General features: G+C 34.5%; 2 protein-coding genes across 3 annotated transcripts; one reads left to right on the top strand and one right to left on the bottom strand.

Moving 5' to 3' along the window:
* The first annotated feature begins 21 nt into the window (after positions 1–21).
* LOC125652076 (protein arginine methyltransferase NDUFAF7, mitochondrial-like) lies at positions 22–11,042 on the top strand. Of its 2 annotated transcripts, XM_048881001.2 has the most exons (10): positions 22–152; positions 1,628–1,779; positions 2,474–2,554; positions 3,659–3,769; positions 4,882–5,139; positions 5,476–5,583; positions 7,311–7,463; positions 7,787–7,892; positions 8,362–8,429; positions 10,320–11,042. In XM_048881001.2, exons 1-10 carry the CDS (start codon positions 65–67, stop codon positions 10,497–10,499), a joined length of 1,305 nt encoding a protein of 434 aa, XP_048736958.2. In that variant the 5' UTR covers positions 22–64; the 3' UTR covers positions 10,500–11,042. The 2 variants fall into 2 exon arrangements, with proteins under 2 accessions (XP_048736958.2, XP_048736959.2); XM_048881002.2 differs by lacking the exon at positions 2,474–2,554 and having other exon boundaries at positions 29–152.
* A 4,453-nt stretch (positions 11,043–15,495) lies between these two features.
* Positions 15,496–18,452, bottom strand: LOC125651516 (B9 domain-containing protein 2-like). Its single transcript, XM_048880144.2, has 4 exons — positions 18,257–18,452; positions 17,033–17,120; positions 16,419–16,544; positions 15,496–16,154 (listed from the first exon to the last, which is right to left on the bottom strand). Exons 2-4 carry the CDS (start codon positions 17,118–17,120, stop codon positions 15,841–15,843), a joined length of 528 nt encoding a protein of 175 aa, XP_048736101.1. The 5' UTR covers positions 18,257–18,452; the 3' UTR covers positions 15,496–15,840.
* Between the last annotated feature and the right edge of the window lie 222 nt (positions 18,453–18,674).

Raw genomic sequence — 18,674 nt, 5'->3', positions numbered from 1 at the left:
ACGTGGCGAATTATCATTCGAAATCGAGGTCATTTGGAGAAGGGGGTTTTCCAATGTCGAAGAAATGCACGTGTGTGCAATGTCACGTAGAAATATCACTGGTCTGACGTGGTCTGTGTTTTCTAGGCTCGTAGGAGCAAACAGATTAGGAAGTAATGAATTTCATCACCTTTTTAAAATCTTTTTAACACATGTTTACTTCTTTATACAGTTTATATATCACCCATTGCATAAATTTTAATTATTACACTGTTTTCCTACGCCGTTTGTGACGTCACAAAAAACGTCAATTTTACGTAGTTACAAAATGTAAGAGCGAAGCAAAATTTCCAACTATAGACCTATACAGTGATGTAAATGAATAACGGGGGGGGGGGGGGGGGGGAGGGGGGGGTTAACATGTGATAAAAAGAATCTCCTGGCATGGTTTGTGGTTTGATATGATTTATATTCAACTCGTTGTGTGTTTTCGGGGGGGGGGGGGGGGGGGGGGGGGGGGTTAACATGTGATAAAAAGAATCTCCTGGCATGGTTTGTGGTTTGATATGATTTATATTCAACTCGTTGTGTGTTTTCTCAATCTGATTAAAACCAGATCTTCAATTGCGACATGGCCAATAGAGGAGCGGATAGAAAACACACAAGTTGAATATGAATTGTGAAACCATGGCCAAGCTAGCTCAGTGTTAGTAAAACACATAGAGTTGAATATAAATCATATCAAACCACAAAACATGGGGGGATCCTGTATATGTATAGTCTTTTGCCCAGTTGTATTTATAGGTGCGATTTTGTAAACTATGCATGCATCCTTTCTGATAGAATATTGTATTTTAAAGTGACTGCTTGAGTTGGAAAGTGCATTTTTTATTGAGAACTCAGTATTGGGTAATTGGGGGGGGGGGGGGGGGGGGGGGACGCACGCAGCTGGTGCACACACCCCCCTCCCCTTAGAATTTTCATGGTCTCTTGTTTAGAAAAAACATAAACGTTAAAAGAAGCAATACTTTCTTCCACTCTTGTAGGAATAAATGACAAAAATCTTTTAATTTATTGAATTACTTTTATTAGAACTTCCTTTTTTTCCAAAAACCCTCAAAAATTGTGTCATTTTATTAATTTCACCTCATTAAAAATGACAGTAAGTAGTAAAAATGACTACTTAGGGGACATATTTCAAGCCCTATAAAATCTGTAAAATCCAGGAACTCTCAGGGGCTTTGTCCCCTGGGCCCCAACCAGGACTTCGCCCTGGACCCAATGGGGGCTTCAAGACCCCCTGAATAATGTACGTGCACCCCCCCCCCCCAACTGTAATTTCTGGATCTGCCCCTGGAACCTTAGTTAACCTTCTTGTGAAAACCAGCACACTCACACATGAATGCGTCCCCATAGACATGATGCCAACATATATGCCCCCTAACCTCATCCCGAACACTTATCCATGTCATGTGAATTATGGGATTACCATATATTGAATAGATGTTGTACATGTTCATTTTAAACACTTTTGTTGTGTTAGAATTATCATGCATGCATATAGATAGTGCATTTACTATTTACCTGTATTGCCCACATGTGATGTTCATTTTAAACTTGAAATATATGATATTCTGACAATTTGCAGGAAGAAGACATGATTTGAGTCGAGGATTATGTACACAGGAACCACTAGATCTGAAGGAATTGTTTATGCGACACTTGACGACTCGGATCAAGGCCAATGGTCCTCTCACTGTTGCAGAGTACATGAAAGAAGTCCTAATTAACCCTGTCACTGTAAGCACATAAAAACTCTTCCTGTGTTTAACATGTTCATGACAGTCGATCAATCGCCAGAATCTCCTGCCAATGAATGTGCAAATCCTTTCTCAGAATGATTCTTCAAGAAATAGGAATGGTGCATGTATATCCAATGCACTAACTTTTTCAGTCCTTATTTAGTTTATGACATCAAATAGCTGGTTTATTGTGAAGAACGATTTATTCTTATTTAAGTTAATATGACATCAAATAGCTGGTTTATTGTGAAGAAAGAGCAATTTATTCTTGATGATTTTATACTTAAGATTGCATTTTTTACATGGCCATGCCAATATTGCACATGTCCTATAGTTTTCATTCAGTCATATGTTGACAATTTTGATAAGCATGTAAATTATTTATCCTTAAGCACAATCTGACCATTGTTATAGGCCTATCTGTGTATATACATGCACAGTCAAATGTCATTATCTTGAACTGAATGGGGCTGATTATAGTGATAAAAACTTCAAGATCTAAGGGTTTGAGATATTGAGGTTAAAATACATAAAGAAAATATAGGTGGGACTTCCAACTCACTTCAGCATATCCATGGTATTCAAGATATTGATGTTCGAAATACTGAAGTTCAACTGTATTTATTTTATTTTCAATTCTAAATGTAATTTTCTTGCTGAAACATCGTTTGTGTGACTTTGTTTACGTGTAGGGTTACTACATTAACAATGAGGTGTTTGGACACAGTGGGGACTACATCACATCACCAGAAATTAGCCAAATGTTTGGAGAGGTAAGGGAAAGTGAAATTGATTCATTTAAAAAAAAAAACATCTTACAGAGAAAGGACAAAGTAGGATAAGTAACCCTGTGGCCCCCATTTTTGCTACGGTATATTTCAAGATAGACTTAAAACCTAGCTGCAGATCTGTGGCTCTCTGAAAAAAATATTGGGATGGGGATGGATAAGATCTCTGTATTGTAGATTCCTAAATTTATTATGACATAATTTCGCGAGAATCATCACTCGCAAAACAAAATTACCTGTTTTTGATTTTTTTGTTACTAAATTACATGTAAGAACTCTTGATTTTGATTGCAAATGACACACGAATTCATGTTCACACGATTTAACAAATACAAGTCATTTTCAAATATTAAGTACTCGGTAAAATAAGGAATCTATGGTATTTTTTCAGAGAGCTACAGATCTAGAGCAACTTAAAACCATGAAACCTAGTAAGAATTTATTTCAAAATGATACTTTAGTAAAAATATATAATCATGATCAAGATTGTGAGTGTCTAATGTCAGAGGATCGTCACAGATTTGAGCAAATTTAAGTTTTAAAAAAAAATGTAAGTTTGAGAGGTAGGCAAGTGTGTTCCCTATGTTTTGTGAGAGGGGATATAATCATGAGACTGCTCGTGTGTGGATGAGTATGTGTGTAACACTGAGGTAGTAAATACTCTACAGGCCACATTTTTTGCTCAGTTGATTTGATACTTCACATGTAGCTTTGTTAAGGAAAAACCCTATTGATTTTGAAATCCAAACGTCAAAATTCAAGGCTTACGGGACTTCATAGACATACCCCGGTAGGCATGAATTTGGATACTCAATATGATTTACATTGTTTCTCCAAATAGGGACCATATATTCTTGTTATTCTACCTTCTCCTTTACGTACATATAAATATTCAAATATTCACATGTTTTCAAATACAAAAAAATCTACACTTTGACTTCAGAGGTGCAGTTTAAAGGAAGTTTGTATTAAATTTACTTTACATTCTTAGTTGCTGTTGTAGTTCAGAAATTCACAAGCCTTTAGTACATGTATTACAAATCTAAAATCATAAGATGTTTTGTAATTTTTTTCACAATTTATTTTCAGTTGATAGGCATCTGGTGTGTGTACGAATGGCAGCAAATGGGTAAGCCAGACAAGCTACAGATCGTGGAGCTGGGACCAGGCAGAGGTACCCTGGCAGCTGACATGATGAGGGTGAGGTGCTCAGAACTTTATATGTCACCACAGTGTGACAGGAATACATGACATGATAAGGTTGAAGTATTTAGAGCTTTGTAATGTTGCCACTGTGTGACATAAACACATGATATGATGAGTTTGAGGTGCTCAGAACTTTTTATGTCTCCACTGTGTGACATAAACACATGATATGATGAGTTTGAGGTGCCCAGAACTTTTTATGTCTCCACTGTGTGACATAAACACATGATATGATGAGTTTGAGGTGCCCAGAACTTTTTATGTCTCCACTGTGGGACATAAACACATGATATGATGAGTTTGAGGTGCCCAGAACTTTTTATGTCTCCACTGTGTGACATAAACACATGATATGATGAGTTTGAGGTGCCCAGAACTTTTTATGTCTCCACTGTGTGACATAAACACATGATATGATGAGTTTGAGGTGCCCAGAACTTTTTATGTCTCCACTGTGTGACATAAACACATGATATGATGAGTTTGAGGTGCTCAGAACTTTTTATGTCTCCACTGTGTGACATAAACACATGATATGATGAGTTTGAGGTGCCCAGAACTTTTTATGTCTCCACTGTGTGACATAAACACATGATATGATGAGTTTGAGGTGCTCAGAACTTTTTATGTCTCCACTGTGTGACATAAACACATAAATTCATATTTCTCATTTCCAAATGTTATGTTAAAAATTCACAAATAGTTTGCTAAGTTCCTTTTCAGTTCTCTGGTTATGAAAGGAATTCAGAGTTATTTTCGCTCTGGGATCATGCTAGTGAAACTGGATAATTGTTTTGCACAGGTCTAGATTCCATGACATACCAGTTTTCATGCCCCTGTAATCGGAGACTTGAGGGCATAGTTTTTGGTCTGTCTGTTTGTCCAAAATACTTTCTTTGAGTACCAGAGGTACTTTGCCACCATACAGAAGCATAAGTGTTTTCAAAAACACATCTGTTTGAAGTTGGGTTTTTTTTTTGAAAGATTGTTTTTTCACATTAGTGTATGACAACAATTTAAAGATATTTCGAATATATTTTCCTACTGCATGTACAAATGTACTTCTTTCAAGTTTTGACATGTCAAATGTACAATGCTTTTTCTAGGTTTTTTCACAATTTCAAGAATTCAACAAAGCGGTAACCCTGCATTTGGTGGAGGTCAGTCCAAAGATGATTCAACTTCAATCACAGGCTCTCACAGGGAGTACGACCCCTGACGACACAGTAGCAGAGTACCAGAGTCAGAAAACCAAATTTGGACCGGATGTGCATTGGCATCGGTTCCTGGACCAGGTTCCTAAGGAGCGCTCCTGTTTCATCGCTCACGAGTTCTTTGACGTGTTACCTATATATAAATTTCAGGTGTCCACCAGTTTATCTATAGCAGATATATATGTAGTTCTGATTTTTATCACTAATGACAGTAAAAATGTCATCATCCAATGACAGTAAATAAATTTTCTTCAAAGTTCATTAATTTTTGTCCCAAGCAGCCTGTTAATTTCTCATTATGAAGACTTCATTTTGGCATATAGTGATACACATCTATATTCTTAATGACAGGATGTTTTAATCAGATCCAGATGTCCTACACATGAAAGCCAGCAATACAGAATTCTTGGTATAGATTGTATATTAAAATATCATATATTGAAAAAGATTGATAAATTATTTATGTATATTATTTTTGTGTTGCAGAAGAAAGATGGTGAATGGAATGAGGTTATGGTGGATATCCAAGAAGGAGGAGGTCTACGTTTTATCATGTCAAGAGGACCAACCACCAATGCTAAGGCATTTCTCACTGTAAGAATTTAGTGACTGTGCATTACTTTAGTTGATAAGAGGGCACAATTCTAAGACATTTCTCACAGTAAGAATTTAGTGACTGCGCATTACTTTAGTTAATAAGAGAGCACAATGCTAAGATATTTCTCACAGTAAGAATTTAGTGACTGTGCATTACTTTAGTTGATAAGAGGGCACAATTCTAAGATATTTCTCACAGTAAGAATTTAGTGACTGCATTACTTTAGTTAATAAGAGAGCACAATGCTAAGCCATTTCTCACAGTAAGAATTTAGTGACTGCATTACCAGTCTGAGAATTTAACTTTTTAAATGGCATAGACAGTAGGCCTACGTCTTTTTGATACGGCATAGACCTGACCAAAACTCTTTGCAGGGAACGCACCACATTTCTCTCCCCTCGAACTTTAACCATACTTGTCTGTTCTGCCAGAGTGGCTTGAATTTGTGTTTTCTTTCTTCTTTTTCATATAGCTTGTGTTTTTCTTATTCTGATTCTTTTGTTTGTTTGATATCTTTTGGTTTAATGCCAGGCTTTGTGCCTTGAAAATACTTTAATTGCGAAATCATTTACACTTCATTTGTTGACGTTCACCTCAAAATTATTTTTGCTAAGTCAGATGTATATCATTTTGTTTTGACATTCTTGCAATATTTGGGAAATAAAGAAGAAAAGGACAACCCTAGTTATATTGTTGAGGAAAATTTCTATTAAAAAATCAATCCTATTAAACTTCACCAACGCAGATTTTAAAAAAAGCATCAACATTTAAAGACATACAAATCATACGCTGAACAATTTGTCTTGAGCACTAGTCATAATCTTCAGACCGCTTAGACACTTAGTCGTATACTTTAACATTAACAGAAGGAAAATCCAGGTCACAAAAATAGATTTTGACAATTGTAAGGAAAATATTTATTTTAAGTGCATTATCTCACACACACATATCATGATTATTCCTTTGTTTCTTAGAATTTAGCATAGACATTAATATCTTATTCGCACATGGCATGGCCCGACTTCATTTGGCATAGCCACAGTCTATAATCGGTCTACCGTTAAATTCTCAGACTGTATTACTGTAATTGATAAGAGCTTCAGAGATCACAATTCTAAGATATTTCTCACAGTAAGATTTGAGTGACTGTGTGTGTATTGCCATTCTTTAATAAACAAGACCTTAAGAAATCACAATTCAAAGGTATTTCTCATGGTCAAAATTATTAATAAGTGAATTTACCAATTTAACAACAAATTTCTGCTGACAGATTTGTTATTCATGTGGTTGACAAATCAGTCGGAATTAGGGCCACTCTTGACTCCTATAGGCTATTGAGTCTAGTCATTTATCTAATTCGTGAGTGATTTGTGAAAATTTGAATAAAAACCAAGGTGTAGTTTTGATGTGATCTTATTGATGTAGAAACACATACACTTTGAAGTACATGCTGACACAGCTAAGCACAAACATAATTAAGACTATAGCCTTGTGGGGGGGGGGGGGGGGGGGATAAAAACATGTATACATAATAAATGTCCTGATCAATTGTAACATGCTTTGAGGAATGGATGCACTTTAAGATGTCACATGTACACTAAGTTATGTAGTTTAGATTTGCTTGTACTTTTTACTTGCCATATAAATCTAGTGCTTTATTCCATGCTGCATAGTGGTAATCAAGGGAACAAATAACTGGATATATACTACTATGAAATTTCAGCATATGACAGACTCTGATGAGAGAGACCATGTAGAAGTGAGCCCAGAAAGTGGGAACCTAGTCCAGAAAATGTCGCAGAGGATCAGCGATCATGGAGGGCGAGCTATGATTATAGACTATGGCCATGATGGAACAAAGACAGACACATTTAGGGTAAAGTGACAGAGACCAATACCTTCATATGGTTAGCAAAATTCTGTCTGGTGATGTGAATTTGTTACATAGTTTGTTTATCATTTGTCTGGTGGAGATGTGAAGTTGCTGCCTAGTTTGTTTGTCATTTGTCTGTACCTAAAATATGGAATTCTTTACCCATTCATTATCATACACAGAAGAAGCGTGAAATGAAATGTGCATAAACTCATACTGTGTTGAATTTTGAAAACGCTAAAAAAAGTACACATGCAATATATGGTGATTCTCATGTATATGTATTTGAAGGAGATCGTCTAAGTCTAGGTCTTGTGTATTTACAGGGTTTTAAAGATCACAAGTTGTATGACCCGTTGCAGAACCCGGGCTCTGCTGACCTCACTGCTGATGTGGACTTTGCTTATCTCAAGCATTGTTGTGGGGATAAAGGTCAGGGACACGTTACCTCAGAATTCGTAATATTCAAGTTCAATATTGTCAATGTACAGTTCTGTTATACACATGTTATTGCATTATTTAAATTTTTGGTGAAGATAGTTGGGTTTAGAGAATATTTGATATGCAATAGATATATATCATTTTCGACATTGTTGTGATTTACTTTAACACGATGGTTTAATTTCAGTATGTTCACTATCTATCATTTTTATGGGAAATTACCATGATGGTTTAATTTCACTATGTTCACTTTCATTTTTCTTTGAAATTAAACCCATTGTGAATAATATACAGTATTAAAAATATTTCAATGCTTTTGTAATAGACATTTGAAAAGTAGATTTTCCTATAATGTGAAATGAAAACCATCAAGATTGTGCCCTAGTAAAAAATTCTGAGATTTTGCACCATGGAATTAAAGCAACTTACTGTATTTCTTTTTCTTATTTAAATTTTGTAGTGAAAACATTTGGACCAGTGACACAGAACAATTTTCTGAATGGAATGGGGATTGGAGTACGTCTGCAGGTAAAGTACATGTGTAAATTTCTATTGTGACAAGTAACTACTGGAGAAAGAGGTTCTATTTCTTTTATGCTTGATGAGTATAGGGACATTAACTGGGGATCTTCTAAATGGGAGACAACTTTACTGCTGTACAAACCCTCCAGATGCAACTCAACTGTCATACAGTAGGATACAATTTATGAATTTAAATTTATTTTTAAAACAGTGACCAGCTAAAGGAGTTTACACATACCTTGAATTTCAAGACATACCTACCCTTCTATTAACAATTAACCTTTTCATCAATGGCATCAGTAGCACGCGCATATCTTGAAATTTATTGTATACCAGACCTACAAAGTAGAACACTTCTGTAATTTTCATTCGGAGTACTTTGGAATTTTTCTGCTTGAAAGCGGATGATATAGTTTTGTAAACAAATGGAGAAAGATAGAAATGGAAGAGAGAACATTGGAATTGTTAGCAAGGAGAATTGGAGAACCTGAGGAATTTATAAGAGTTGGTTAAAATCTAATGATAATTTTTAACAAAAAGTAATATTAAACTATAAAGAATTAAAACAATTCTTCTATAATGATAATAATAATAAAGGGTTATTGAACTCATATTGGTGAATATTGGCACTCATTGGCTGTTAAAATGCACGAGCTTGCGAGTGCATTTTGACAGCCAACGAGTGCCAATATTCACCAATATAAGTTCAATAACCCTTTTATTATATAGCTAAAGTATTTAGTTGTTAAATTATATCCCTTTTCACTCAAAATACTCCAGAATAGACGAGAATTCATCAATATTGGCATCTAAGGTGAAGGTGTGCAATATCAGCATGCATTTCTTAACTGTTCAATATTAAACCCGTCATTAATGCATGAAGCAAACTGATTTTGTGAATGGGGACATCATAATTTATATACAGTAAAACATTTTGTTTAAATAAATGAATATGATATCAAATACCGGCTCTGTCAGATTCGGAGGACCGTCGTCTGCCATTTTGGCTTGTTTACGTCGTTACGGTAACATCAATATTGAACGCTCATACTCGGAATGTTTCGGGCGCACACAATTTACGCAATGCAAAGTTAGCGTTCAATAAATTTTCAGGATATTGAACGCTAACATTCTCTATATTTTACGCAGATTTTATAATAGACTATTTATTAGCTATATAATAATAGCCTTTATTTATCCAGGATAACACAAATTAGCATATAGCTAGTTTCCATTGTGGTCCTGCATTAAAACATATACACAAACATAAAATTAACATCTAAAATTAGTATCTAAATATGAATACAATATAAAAGGAGAGAGGGAAAAAACATAGCAGACACACCTAATTATTGATAAAATTATTAATTATCTAAATGGCTATCTTATGTCATATACCAGTAAATGTATTCATTAAATATCTTAAATCATTCAAAAACAGTAATCATTGTTTTTAACTTTTATCTGTTAATAGAATTCACTTTTTTCAAATATCTGATAAAAACAACAATACATGGCAAAATGTGTATCACACTCCATATCAACCCTCGACCAATACCCGCCCTTGGGTCTACGGCCCTCTGCCTGATATTGGAGTCTCGGGTTGATATGGAGTGTGATACAGATTTTGCCATGCCATGTATTATTCTCTATATAATCCCGAAATATCCAATGAAAGAAAATCATTGGAAAATTTAAGAATAACGTTGAGTGAATTGAGAATTCTGTACAGTATGGTTTGTATCTGCCAGGCTACTGTTATGTGTGTGAGCTGTTACTCTACACTACTGTAGTAGATTGAAATCATTTTTAAATATTTGAGATCCCTGATGCTTTGTTTTATTACAGCTGTATGTTTTGAATTGTGTAAAATTTTTCAGAACTCTTTCTAAACAGGTGCTGCTAAAGAATGCAGATGATAAAACCAGAAAGGCTTTGTTGGAGAGTGTTAAACGGCTGATGCATCCCCAGGAGATGGGGGATGCATTCAAATTCCTGGCCATTGCCCCCAAGGACGTGGACTATGTACCTCCAGGGTTTACACCAATGACGGCCCACACAGAGCAAAAATCGTGATCAATGGAGAGATTAAGTGTTCACAATCAAGCTATGAAATGAACTTTTTTCACTATGTTTGAAGGAATAAACTTTGATTTGTTTTAGCATTAGTGGTCCATATTTTGTTTGAACTATTTAGGTGACTAAAGAAACCCACCGTATCAGTTCTGGGAACACTGGATTAATACAGTTTCTTTGATTATGTACAAATGAATGAAGTGCTTGCATGTAATAGTTTAAAGCTATGTTACGAAGTGATATGCAAATTTTACATCAGATGTATAACTGTTCGTTTGTTACAAAGTACATTTTTAAAAGAGGCCTACGGGCTGCATTGCTCACTGAACAGTTGAATCTCTCCCCTGGAGTAAAAATGCAATTTCCCATTCCTATTGTGGCCCAACCATTATCCGTGGTCATGGTGTACACAAACTTGAATCTACACTGCATGAAGATGCTTGCATGTTTAATGAATTGTGGCTTTTGACATGCTTTTTAAAGAAATATTTAAATCTTTACTTGTAAATTAACAAATTTTGCCAATAAACTCAGAAACACTTGCTCCAGAGTTACTGCTTGCACGTTTTTGATATTGTTTCATATGAGATGAAGTCCATAAGCTATAATAGAATCTTACTTGATTAGTAAATATCGCATAATTAATTAAGAACCTACTTTTGTTTTCGATAAACTACTCTGAAATAGCAAAAATGAGAGTAAAGTGGCAGACACATTTTGGCAGATCTAAGCCAGTTTTCTTTGTTTTGAAATGACAACTTAAGATAATACGATATGAAGTTAATCTGTTGTTAATCGATGCTTGATTTTGGTTTTAAAGAAGGAATAAGTTTTGATAATTGTTGAATAAAGAAAATATGCCTGTTCGTCACAAATTCTTTGATCCGTGATTTTATTCTTGAATCAGCCTAATGGAAATTTCCAGAATGAAGCGAGGCAACATCTTGGACGTTTAGGTCTACAACCAATCGCACATTCTCAGGCCTTTTCTGGCAGGCTGAGAAGTTGCGATTTTTATACGCCTGTCTTAAGACGGGACGTATTATGGTATGGCGTTCATGTCCGTCCGTCTGTTAGCTTTTTCGTGTCCGACCCGTAACTTAAATACTACAAGGCCTTGAATCATCAAACTTTGTCTGTAGATACATCTTGGGTAGAAGGTGTGTCGCACATTAATCCAGGTCACTGTGACTTTTCATTAAGAAGATATGGCCATATATGGCAAAAACTTGTCCGGCTCATAACTTGAAAACTATTAGACCTAGAATCACCAAAATTGGTCAACTAATGCATCTTAGGTAGAAGGTGTGTCGCATCCTACTTTAAGGTCACTGTGACATTTAATTAAGGTGATATAAAAAAAAATGTTTTAATGGGTACAATCTATACTGTTAACAATATGTGATGGGCGTATCATGTGCCGTGGCGGTGCACTTTTTTTACAACATGATCAGCATCAAATGGTGTAGGTGTTCAGTGTTACGTATGCGTATAATAGTTTTGACTAGGCCCATATTTATCATTTTATGAAGATTTATATTATTTTACTTATATACATCTCATTCAATGACACACACACCCTCCCCCTCCCGAGACCAATGATCTAACACATTGATATTCTGTATGATATTCATCTGATATTTTTTATGTTCTTAATTTTTTCCATGATTATAGAAGTCACTGTTACAACTTTTTGTAATAATTTATTAACAGTTACTGATATGTACAAACACATAGATAAACACAATTTTTTTTTTATTTTGGTTGGACATATTTTGTGATGAAACAGATCTTGAAAGTAAGTAATAAGTCAAAAACTGTCCAATATGTCAGATATCGAATGGTCTGGGAAGTTTGCACCTTATAACTTCAAACATTGTACAAAAAAGTAGGTTGTACACTACCTGACAATATGTCTAAGAAATTGGGCCACAGTTTACAATATAGCAATTTTTCTGTTTGTCTTTCATAGAGTGCATTATGTTTATGATTATTGCGTTTGACGAGAAGAAATGACGTGTATTCATAATTTTACCCTTAAATTGGCACACTGGACAAAAACTACCATTGTAAACACATTTGCAATACTGAGCTTCAAATTTTTAAATTGTGAACGACCGTTCATTTTGTCTTTAGTCAGCTATTCGGCATGACGGATTACAATTGCTATGGAGAGAGATCAGATATCTTGTATAAGGAACATTTAATTTGGAGCTCCAAGTGACTTCCTGATAATCAAGTTTTATTTACTGTATATGATCAATATCGATAAATATAACATAACAAATGCACGCAATTATTAAAAAATTGTTCTTAAATTCATTTGAATTAAAGATATCGTACATTCAATTCATGTGCGCAACAATTCAAACATGCATAACACTACATAAGGCTGGCATATTTGTAATTTGACAAATTATCCTTGTGGCTGTTGACAAAATTTTCTCAACTCACTTGGGTCTCCAACTCAGGTGAGCTACAATTGTTTAAACAATAAATTTTAAACCCAATTTCAATCTGTATTTATAAGAATTATGTTTATAATCATTTTTATCCCCCCCCCCCCCCCATTCGAAAAAGAGGGGACATATTGTTTTGCACCTGTCAGTTTGTAGACCAAATCTTGTCTGCTCAATATTGATTTTGAGGTCACCATGTCAAAAGTCAAGGGTGAAATTGGACATGGGAATATACTGTTAATTCAATATCTTGAGAACCCTTTGCTTGACAGATGTCAAACTTGGTACACTGGTACATCCTAAGGAGTAGATGAAAATGTCTGCTCTACTTTTCCTTCACAGACATCAAACTTGGTACACTGGTAAGGAGTAGATGAACCCTATTGATGTGGGATTCACATAGTCAAGGGTCAAACTGGACTTCATGATATACTGTCTCCTTTATATTTAGAGAATCAATAGCTTGATTGACACCAAACTTGGAATACTGGTAAATCCAAAGGAGTAGATGACCCCTATTGATCGGAGATCACATGTTTAAGGGTCAATTCACTCTGGACATAGGAAGATATTGCCCACTCAATATTTTGAATTGTTTTGGCACTTCTATCTCAAGGTATCCGATCCATAAAAGCATTTGTTTTCACAAAAATCAATATCTGTAGCACTAAATCTTTTATGAAAACAAAATGTCCGATTTTTAGTGAGATAAAGATATGGCAGAGAGGGTAGATGATGCCACATCTATTTATAGTGAATTAGATTTTTTTTGTCAGTTATCTCCCCTTGTAGAAATGAAGAAAAAATTGGATATTTTCATAATATATATGGTGACCTTTACTTTTTAGCAGAGTTGCGTAGCAAATCTTGGCTTTTAAATTGGTGAAGGATGGGCGTCCAGTCGGGCGGGCAGCATCCACAATTAGCTTGTCCCTTTTCTAATTTTCATACTTTTTGGTGCATCTTTGTGAGACTTGCATAACATGATCACTTCCAAAAGAGGAAGGTTCCTATTTATTTTGAGGTCCAAAGGTCAAGGTCACTTTGTCACTAAATGCCAGATTTGAGCTTGTCCGGTCTCTAACTTTCATACTACTAGGGGCATCTTTGTGAAACTTACATAACATAATCACATCCAAAAGAGGAAGGTTTCTACTTATTTTGAGGTCAAAAGGTCACTCTCACTAAATACCATAGATTTGAGCTTGTCCAGTCTCTAACTTTCATACTACTTGGTGTGTCTTTGTCAGACTTGCATATTTTGATCACATCCAAAAGAGGAAGTTCCTATTTATTTTGAGGTCAAAAGGTCAAGGTCTCTTTTACACTATATACTGTAGATTTGAGCTTGACTTTTAACTTTTATACATGTACTTGCTGGTGCATGTTTATCAGACTCCAAATCCTGATGACATTCAAGATTCATGTTGCTTTTGAAATCCAAAGGTCAAGGTCATTATCACACTAAATACCTATAGCGGCCATTCAAAGCTTCATACTTAATATAAACTATATTAAATACGTGCATGTTTTTACTTTGTGAAAATGCAAGGGTGCATAATTTTCCAAACTGCAACTCAGCCATGCGCATCTTTGATGCGTTTTAGCGATTTTCTTCACATATTTTGATAGACCATGGTAATAGGAATTTTTTCACCATGAGCTTTCTTTGGAAATTATATTCTGATTGATTTTATATGTCAGAAATGCGTTTTTCTCATAAGGATTAATGTTAATCTCTAAAACAGATATTTCTTATATGTATTGTCAATTTTGAAAATTCTTCTGGTGAATCACTGTGTATGTTAATTATCTTTCATTTGATACCAAGTTTTGTATTAAATAACAATTATTGGGGGGGGGAAATGGGGGTTTTATGGGTCGGATACCTTAAATGATTCACATGTATAATCCTTTTCAATTCTGCACCACTGGGGGCATACATGTTTCTGAAACATTTCTTGATGCAGGAACTGTCCATCGTGTGAAGGAATAGCTACATATGCTGGTCTTAGATATGGAAACCTTTCTCAGCTTAACTTCTTATGGAATCATACTCAACAATGCATTCCTACAACCCCTCACCCAGTGGTCTTGAATTTCACAATTTGGTATTGGCTTCCTCACTCTTATCAAATTTAGTTTGTATGATCTCCATGGGCATATCATTTGCACTTCATTGATGATCAATCCACCAATAGCCCGTTTTCATAGAAGAGGGGCATATTGCTTTGTATCTGTCTGGTGATGAGAACTTCAATACGATTTTTCATTTATTACCACTACTACAACTATTTTAATACTAGTTCATCAATCTACTGGTAGAAGTTTTACATGTCTGTTTCAAACTTTACAATCCACCAAAGGAGGTAGGATGAATATCGACACCCATCATTACAGTTGCAACCGCTATTGCAGTAATGACCACTATTGTGCAGAATACAGACATTGTACTCCAATAGCATTATCCTCATAATTCTTTTTTTATAATTGGACAGGAGGAATAACTACAGAACTGACACATTTATTGAGGCCACTTATAGTTAAATAATTTATTAGCCTAAACTGTATTGTTCCTACATATTTACAAACTGCTACATGATAATTCATGTCAAACAACATAAAGCATATGGAAAATTTTACATAAATAGTGTATAAAGTTTGTCACAAGATCAGAGTTGTTTCCCTTGAAAACACAATTTTGCAAATATGGGAATCCAGATGGTGAATATTAAAAATAGTATGTTTCATTCATGAATCTATATATAAAAAACTAATGTCACCAAAATATTACATGGCATTCCCAAAGTAATCTCCTACCTAACAATTTAATAGATTTTTACTTTTAAAAAAGTGGAATGGAGCTGATTTAAAGATGTCAATTAACATTCAATTCCATATTTGTCAAAGTTCCTGAGTATAACTCCAAGTCTTAAATGTATATTTCCCATTGCAATGGTATGAAGTCTGTAGCGATCTGCACCACTATAAATCAAGTCTGGATTTTTCAACTGTGGTCCTCCTCCCAGAAAATACTGTGACACTTGTTCTCTGAAACTCCCCGAGGGTCTCCAAGTTGGGCACTCAATCTCGTGCATGCCTGGAGTAGTTGGTACATGGCAAAAGCCATAGCCATAAAGTTCATTTCTTCCAAAAGAATCTTGATGCCAGACTTGAAAATGAATCTTTGGCCAACCTGTAAGTTTATAATATCCAAAATTTTTATGTACATATCAAGAACACTTAATTTTCATATATATGCCCTTCAATACTGCCAATACTGAATTTTTCTTAAAGTTAAGAATCCTAGGCATGCATTGCCACAGGGATCTGAATTTATTCCCCATCATTTGCTCTACATATTGAACATGATGCACCAACATATTGAACACAATACACATATTGTACAAGTAAGTCAATGCATATCACTGACAAGAGAACAAAAAAATTTCTTTCCGACCTTGCAAGCCCTTGGTAGCGTAGTGGATGTCTATAGGGTGGGCCCAGTAGGCTGCGTCATGTTGCTGTGGGTTGTCCACCTGTGTCTGTCCTTCTCTAAGCCCTGCTAGAGCCTTCCAAGCACCTCCTACACAAACAGAATTTGAACATGAAAATCATACATTTCTTAAAAAACATTTCAAACTTACTGTAGTTTAATTTGAGGAGGAAATGTGGGAAAGTGTGTAGGTGTTCAAAGAAAAAGAAAAAAATTAACGTATTATCTAATATTTCACACAAGATGTGTTTGTGAAACACTGACGTCCCTGGATTACAACAAAGTAGAACCAGGTCAAAGGTCAATGTTAAGGTCACAAAGTCGAAGATTTTGGTGTCAATAGAAAGGTCTTGTCACAAGAAATACACATACCAAATATGAAAGCTCTGCCTCTTATGGCATAAAAGATATTACCAAGGTTAAAGTTTTTTGCCACAGACAGACAGACCAAAAACTATATGCCCCCAAATCTTCAATTCTGGGGCCATAAAAATGCAACAAAGGAAAAAATTGTTAATTCTTTTTTAATTTTAAGAATTTTTTTTTCACACACCTATAGAACCTGTGTAGTGTATTACCTGTGTTGACTCCCCATTTACAGAAGAGGTTGTGGTCAGGAAACCCTGAGGCTCCCACAATTTGTCCAACAATATGAACCTCTGCCATCTACAACATCCAAACAGAAAATGACAAGTGGAAAGTGTAAAGTCTGCGTTGTATCTCAAAAGCAGCTTTTATGGGAGAATATACTATACAAACAATTGAATATTTTTTTCTATTTTTAATAATACATTCATTTCTATCTCTTTCTAAATTTTATTCAAACAGCTAAAATCAATTTGCGGATCTGTGGAGAAGAATATGGATGCTGAGGAAAATAACGAAGCAAACAAATATTATGTATTACAATCGCTGTAAATTGAAAGAGGGCAAAGTAGACAATTGTCAAACCTTGATGAATAATGAACTTATTAATTCTAATTTCAGCATCATACAGTACTTGGCCATAAGCATGATAAGTATGAAATAATGTTCCAAAAGAAATTTCCACTTCATATTTCATACAAAACTATATATTTCATATAAAACCATATATTTTCAAAATCTTCCCTTTGAGCCAATTTTCCCTCTATTTGGATGAAATAAACACCATTTTGTTTAGCAATATTAAAAGTAAAGTTCTGTCGTAATATAAGGGAAAAAATGTTATGATGAAATACTGCAGAGAGATAACATTTTATTCATAATGTTGATTTTTTTTATTTCAAAAATACACATACTTATATAAAGATTAAGTACTCTCAAATTGAATTGTCATATATATCTTTACAATAGATTAAGATATAATCATTCTGAAATTTTTAGATGAGAACTGTAAATACTTCTGAGATCAGTGCTTTTTATTTCATCAAAATTGATCAAGAAAGTACTTCAGGAAAATTGTTTGAAACTATATGGTTTTGTAAAAAATATATAGTGGAAATTCTCTTATGTCTAAGTCAATATCATGTGTATACGGATATGGTCAAATATAAATGGATCACAAAAAGAAAAGTATACATGGAATAGAATATGTCATACACTACCAAGATATTTTTGTTTTAGTTTTATATAATTTGAAATATCAACTAAGCAAAACAGAATATGAATGGTTGTGTGCTGTCCAGACATGTTTGAAAATACATCTTCTTAAAAGAATTTGCAATATCCGATAATTTGGTTCCAAAATAAATAACTTTCTTCGTATACGATTAAAGTTTATACTTAAAAGAATAGATTTCGAAAAGAAACACTACACAAACCTCAATAAAAATCCTCAGGAAGAGTGTTTCAGCATATTTTCTCTGCGAGCTGGTAAAAAATGTTTACATGGGATTCCATTCGCCGTATTTTCGTATTCATGTGAGGTTTTCAGGCGGTTGATCAAAAAATAGATATGTAGATTGTTTGTATTTCTCTATTTCAATAATAACTTTTAATTAAAATGTTTCATTGAAAATTTCGTAAAATGAGATTTATACGATTCGTACGAAAATACTGAATGCGAGTTTAACTAATTACAGAATAAGATAGACTAAATTAGGACGTAGAAGATTTGGTAACTTTATATGTTACATTTTAGATCAGTTCTATATGCATTGTATGGTCTTACAATATCTAAGTTTAAAGAAAATTATTTTCATTATGTGTCTAAAATTATTATCATGTCTAACTTATACG

Source organism: Ostrea edulis, chromosome 5 (assembly GCF_947568905.1).
Source record: "Ostrea edulis chromosome 5, xbOstEdul1.1, whole genome shotgun sequence".
Lineage (NCBI taxonomy): Eukaryota > Metazoa > Mollusca > Bivalvia > Ostreida > Ostreidae > Ostrea > Ostrea edulis.
This window is presented reverse-complemented; position numbering and strand designations above follow the sequence as displayed.

Coding starts and splice junctions, on each gene's coding strand:
- LOC125651516 (XM_048880144.2), bottom strand. CDS start 17,120: ATGGCAGAGGTTCATATTGTTGGACAAATTGTGGGAGCCTCAGGGTTT. Junction 16,545..17,032: donor TAAATGGGGAGTCAACACAG/GTAATACACTAC, acceptor CTGTTTGTGTAG/GAGGTGCTTGGAAGGCTCTA. Junction 16,155..16,418: donor CGCTACCAAGGGCTTGCAAG/GTCGGAAAGAAA, acceptor ATAAACTTACAG/GTTGGCCAAAGATTCATTTT.
- LOC125652076 (XM_048881001.2), top strand. CDS start 65: ATGCACGTGTGTGCAATGTCACGTAGAAATATCACTGGTCTGACGTGG. Junction 153..1,627: donor AGGAGCAAACAGATTAGGAA/GTAATGAATTTC, acceptor GACAATTTGCAG/GAAGAAGACATGATTTGAGT. Junction 3,770..4,881: donor TGGCAGCTGACATGATGAGG/GTGAGGTGCTCA, acceptor TGCTTTTTCTAG/GTTTTTTCACAATTTCAAGA.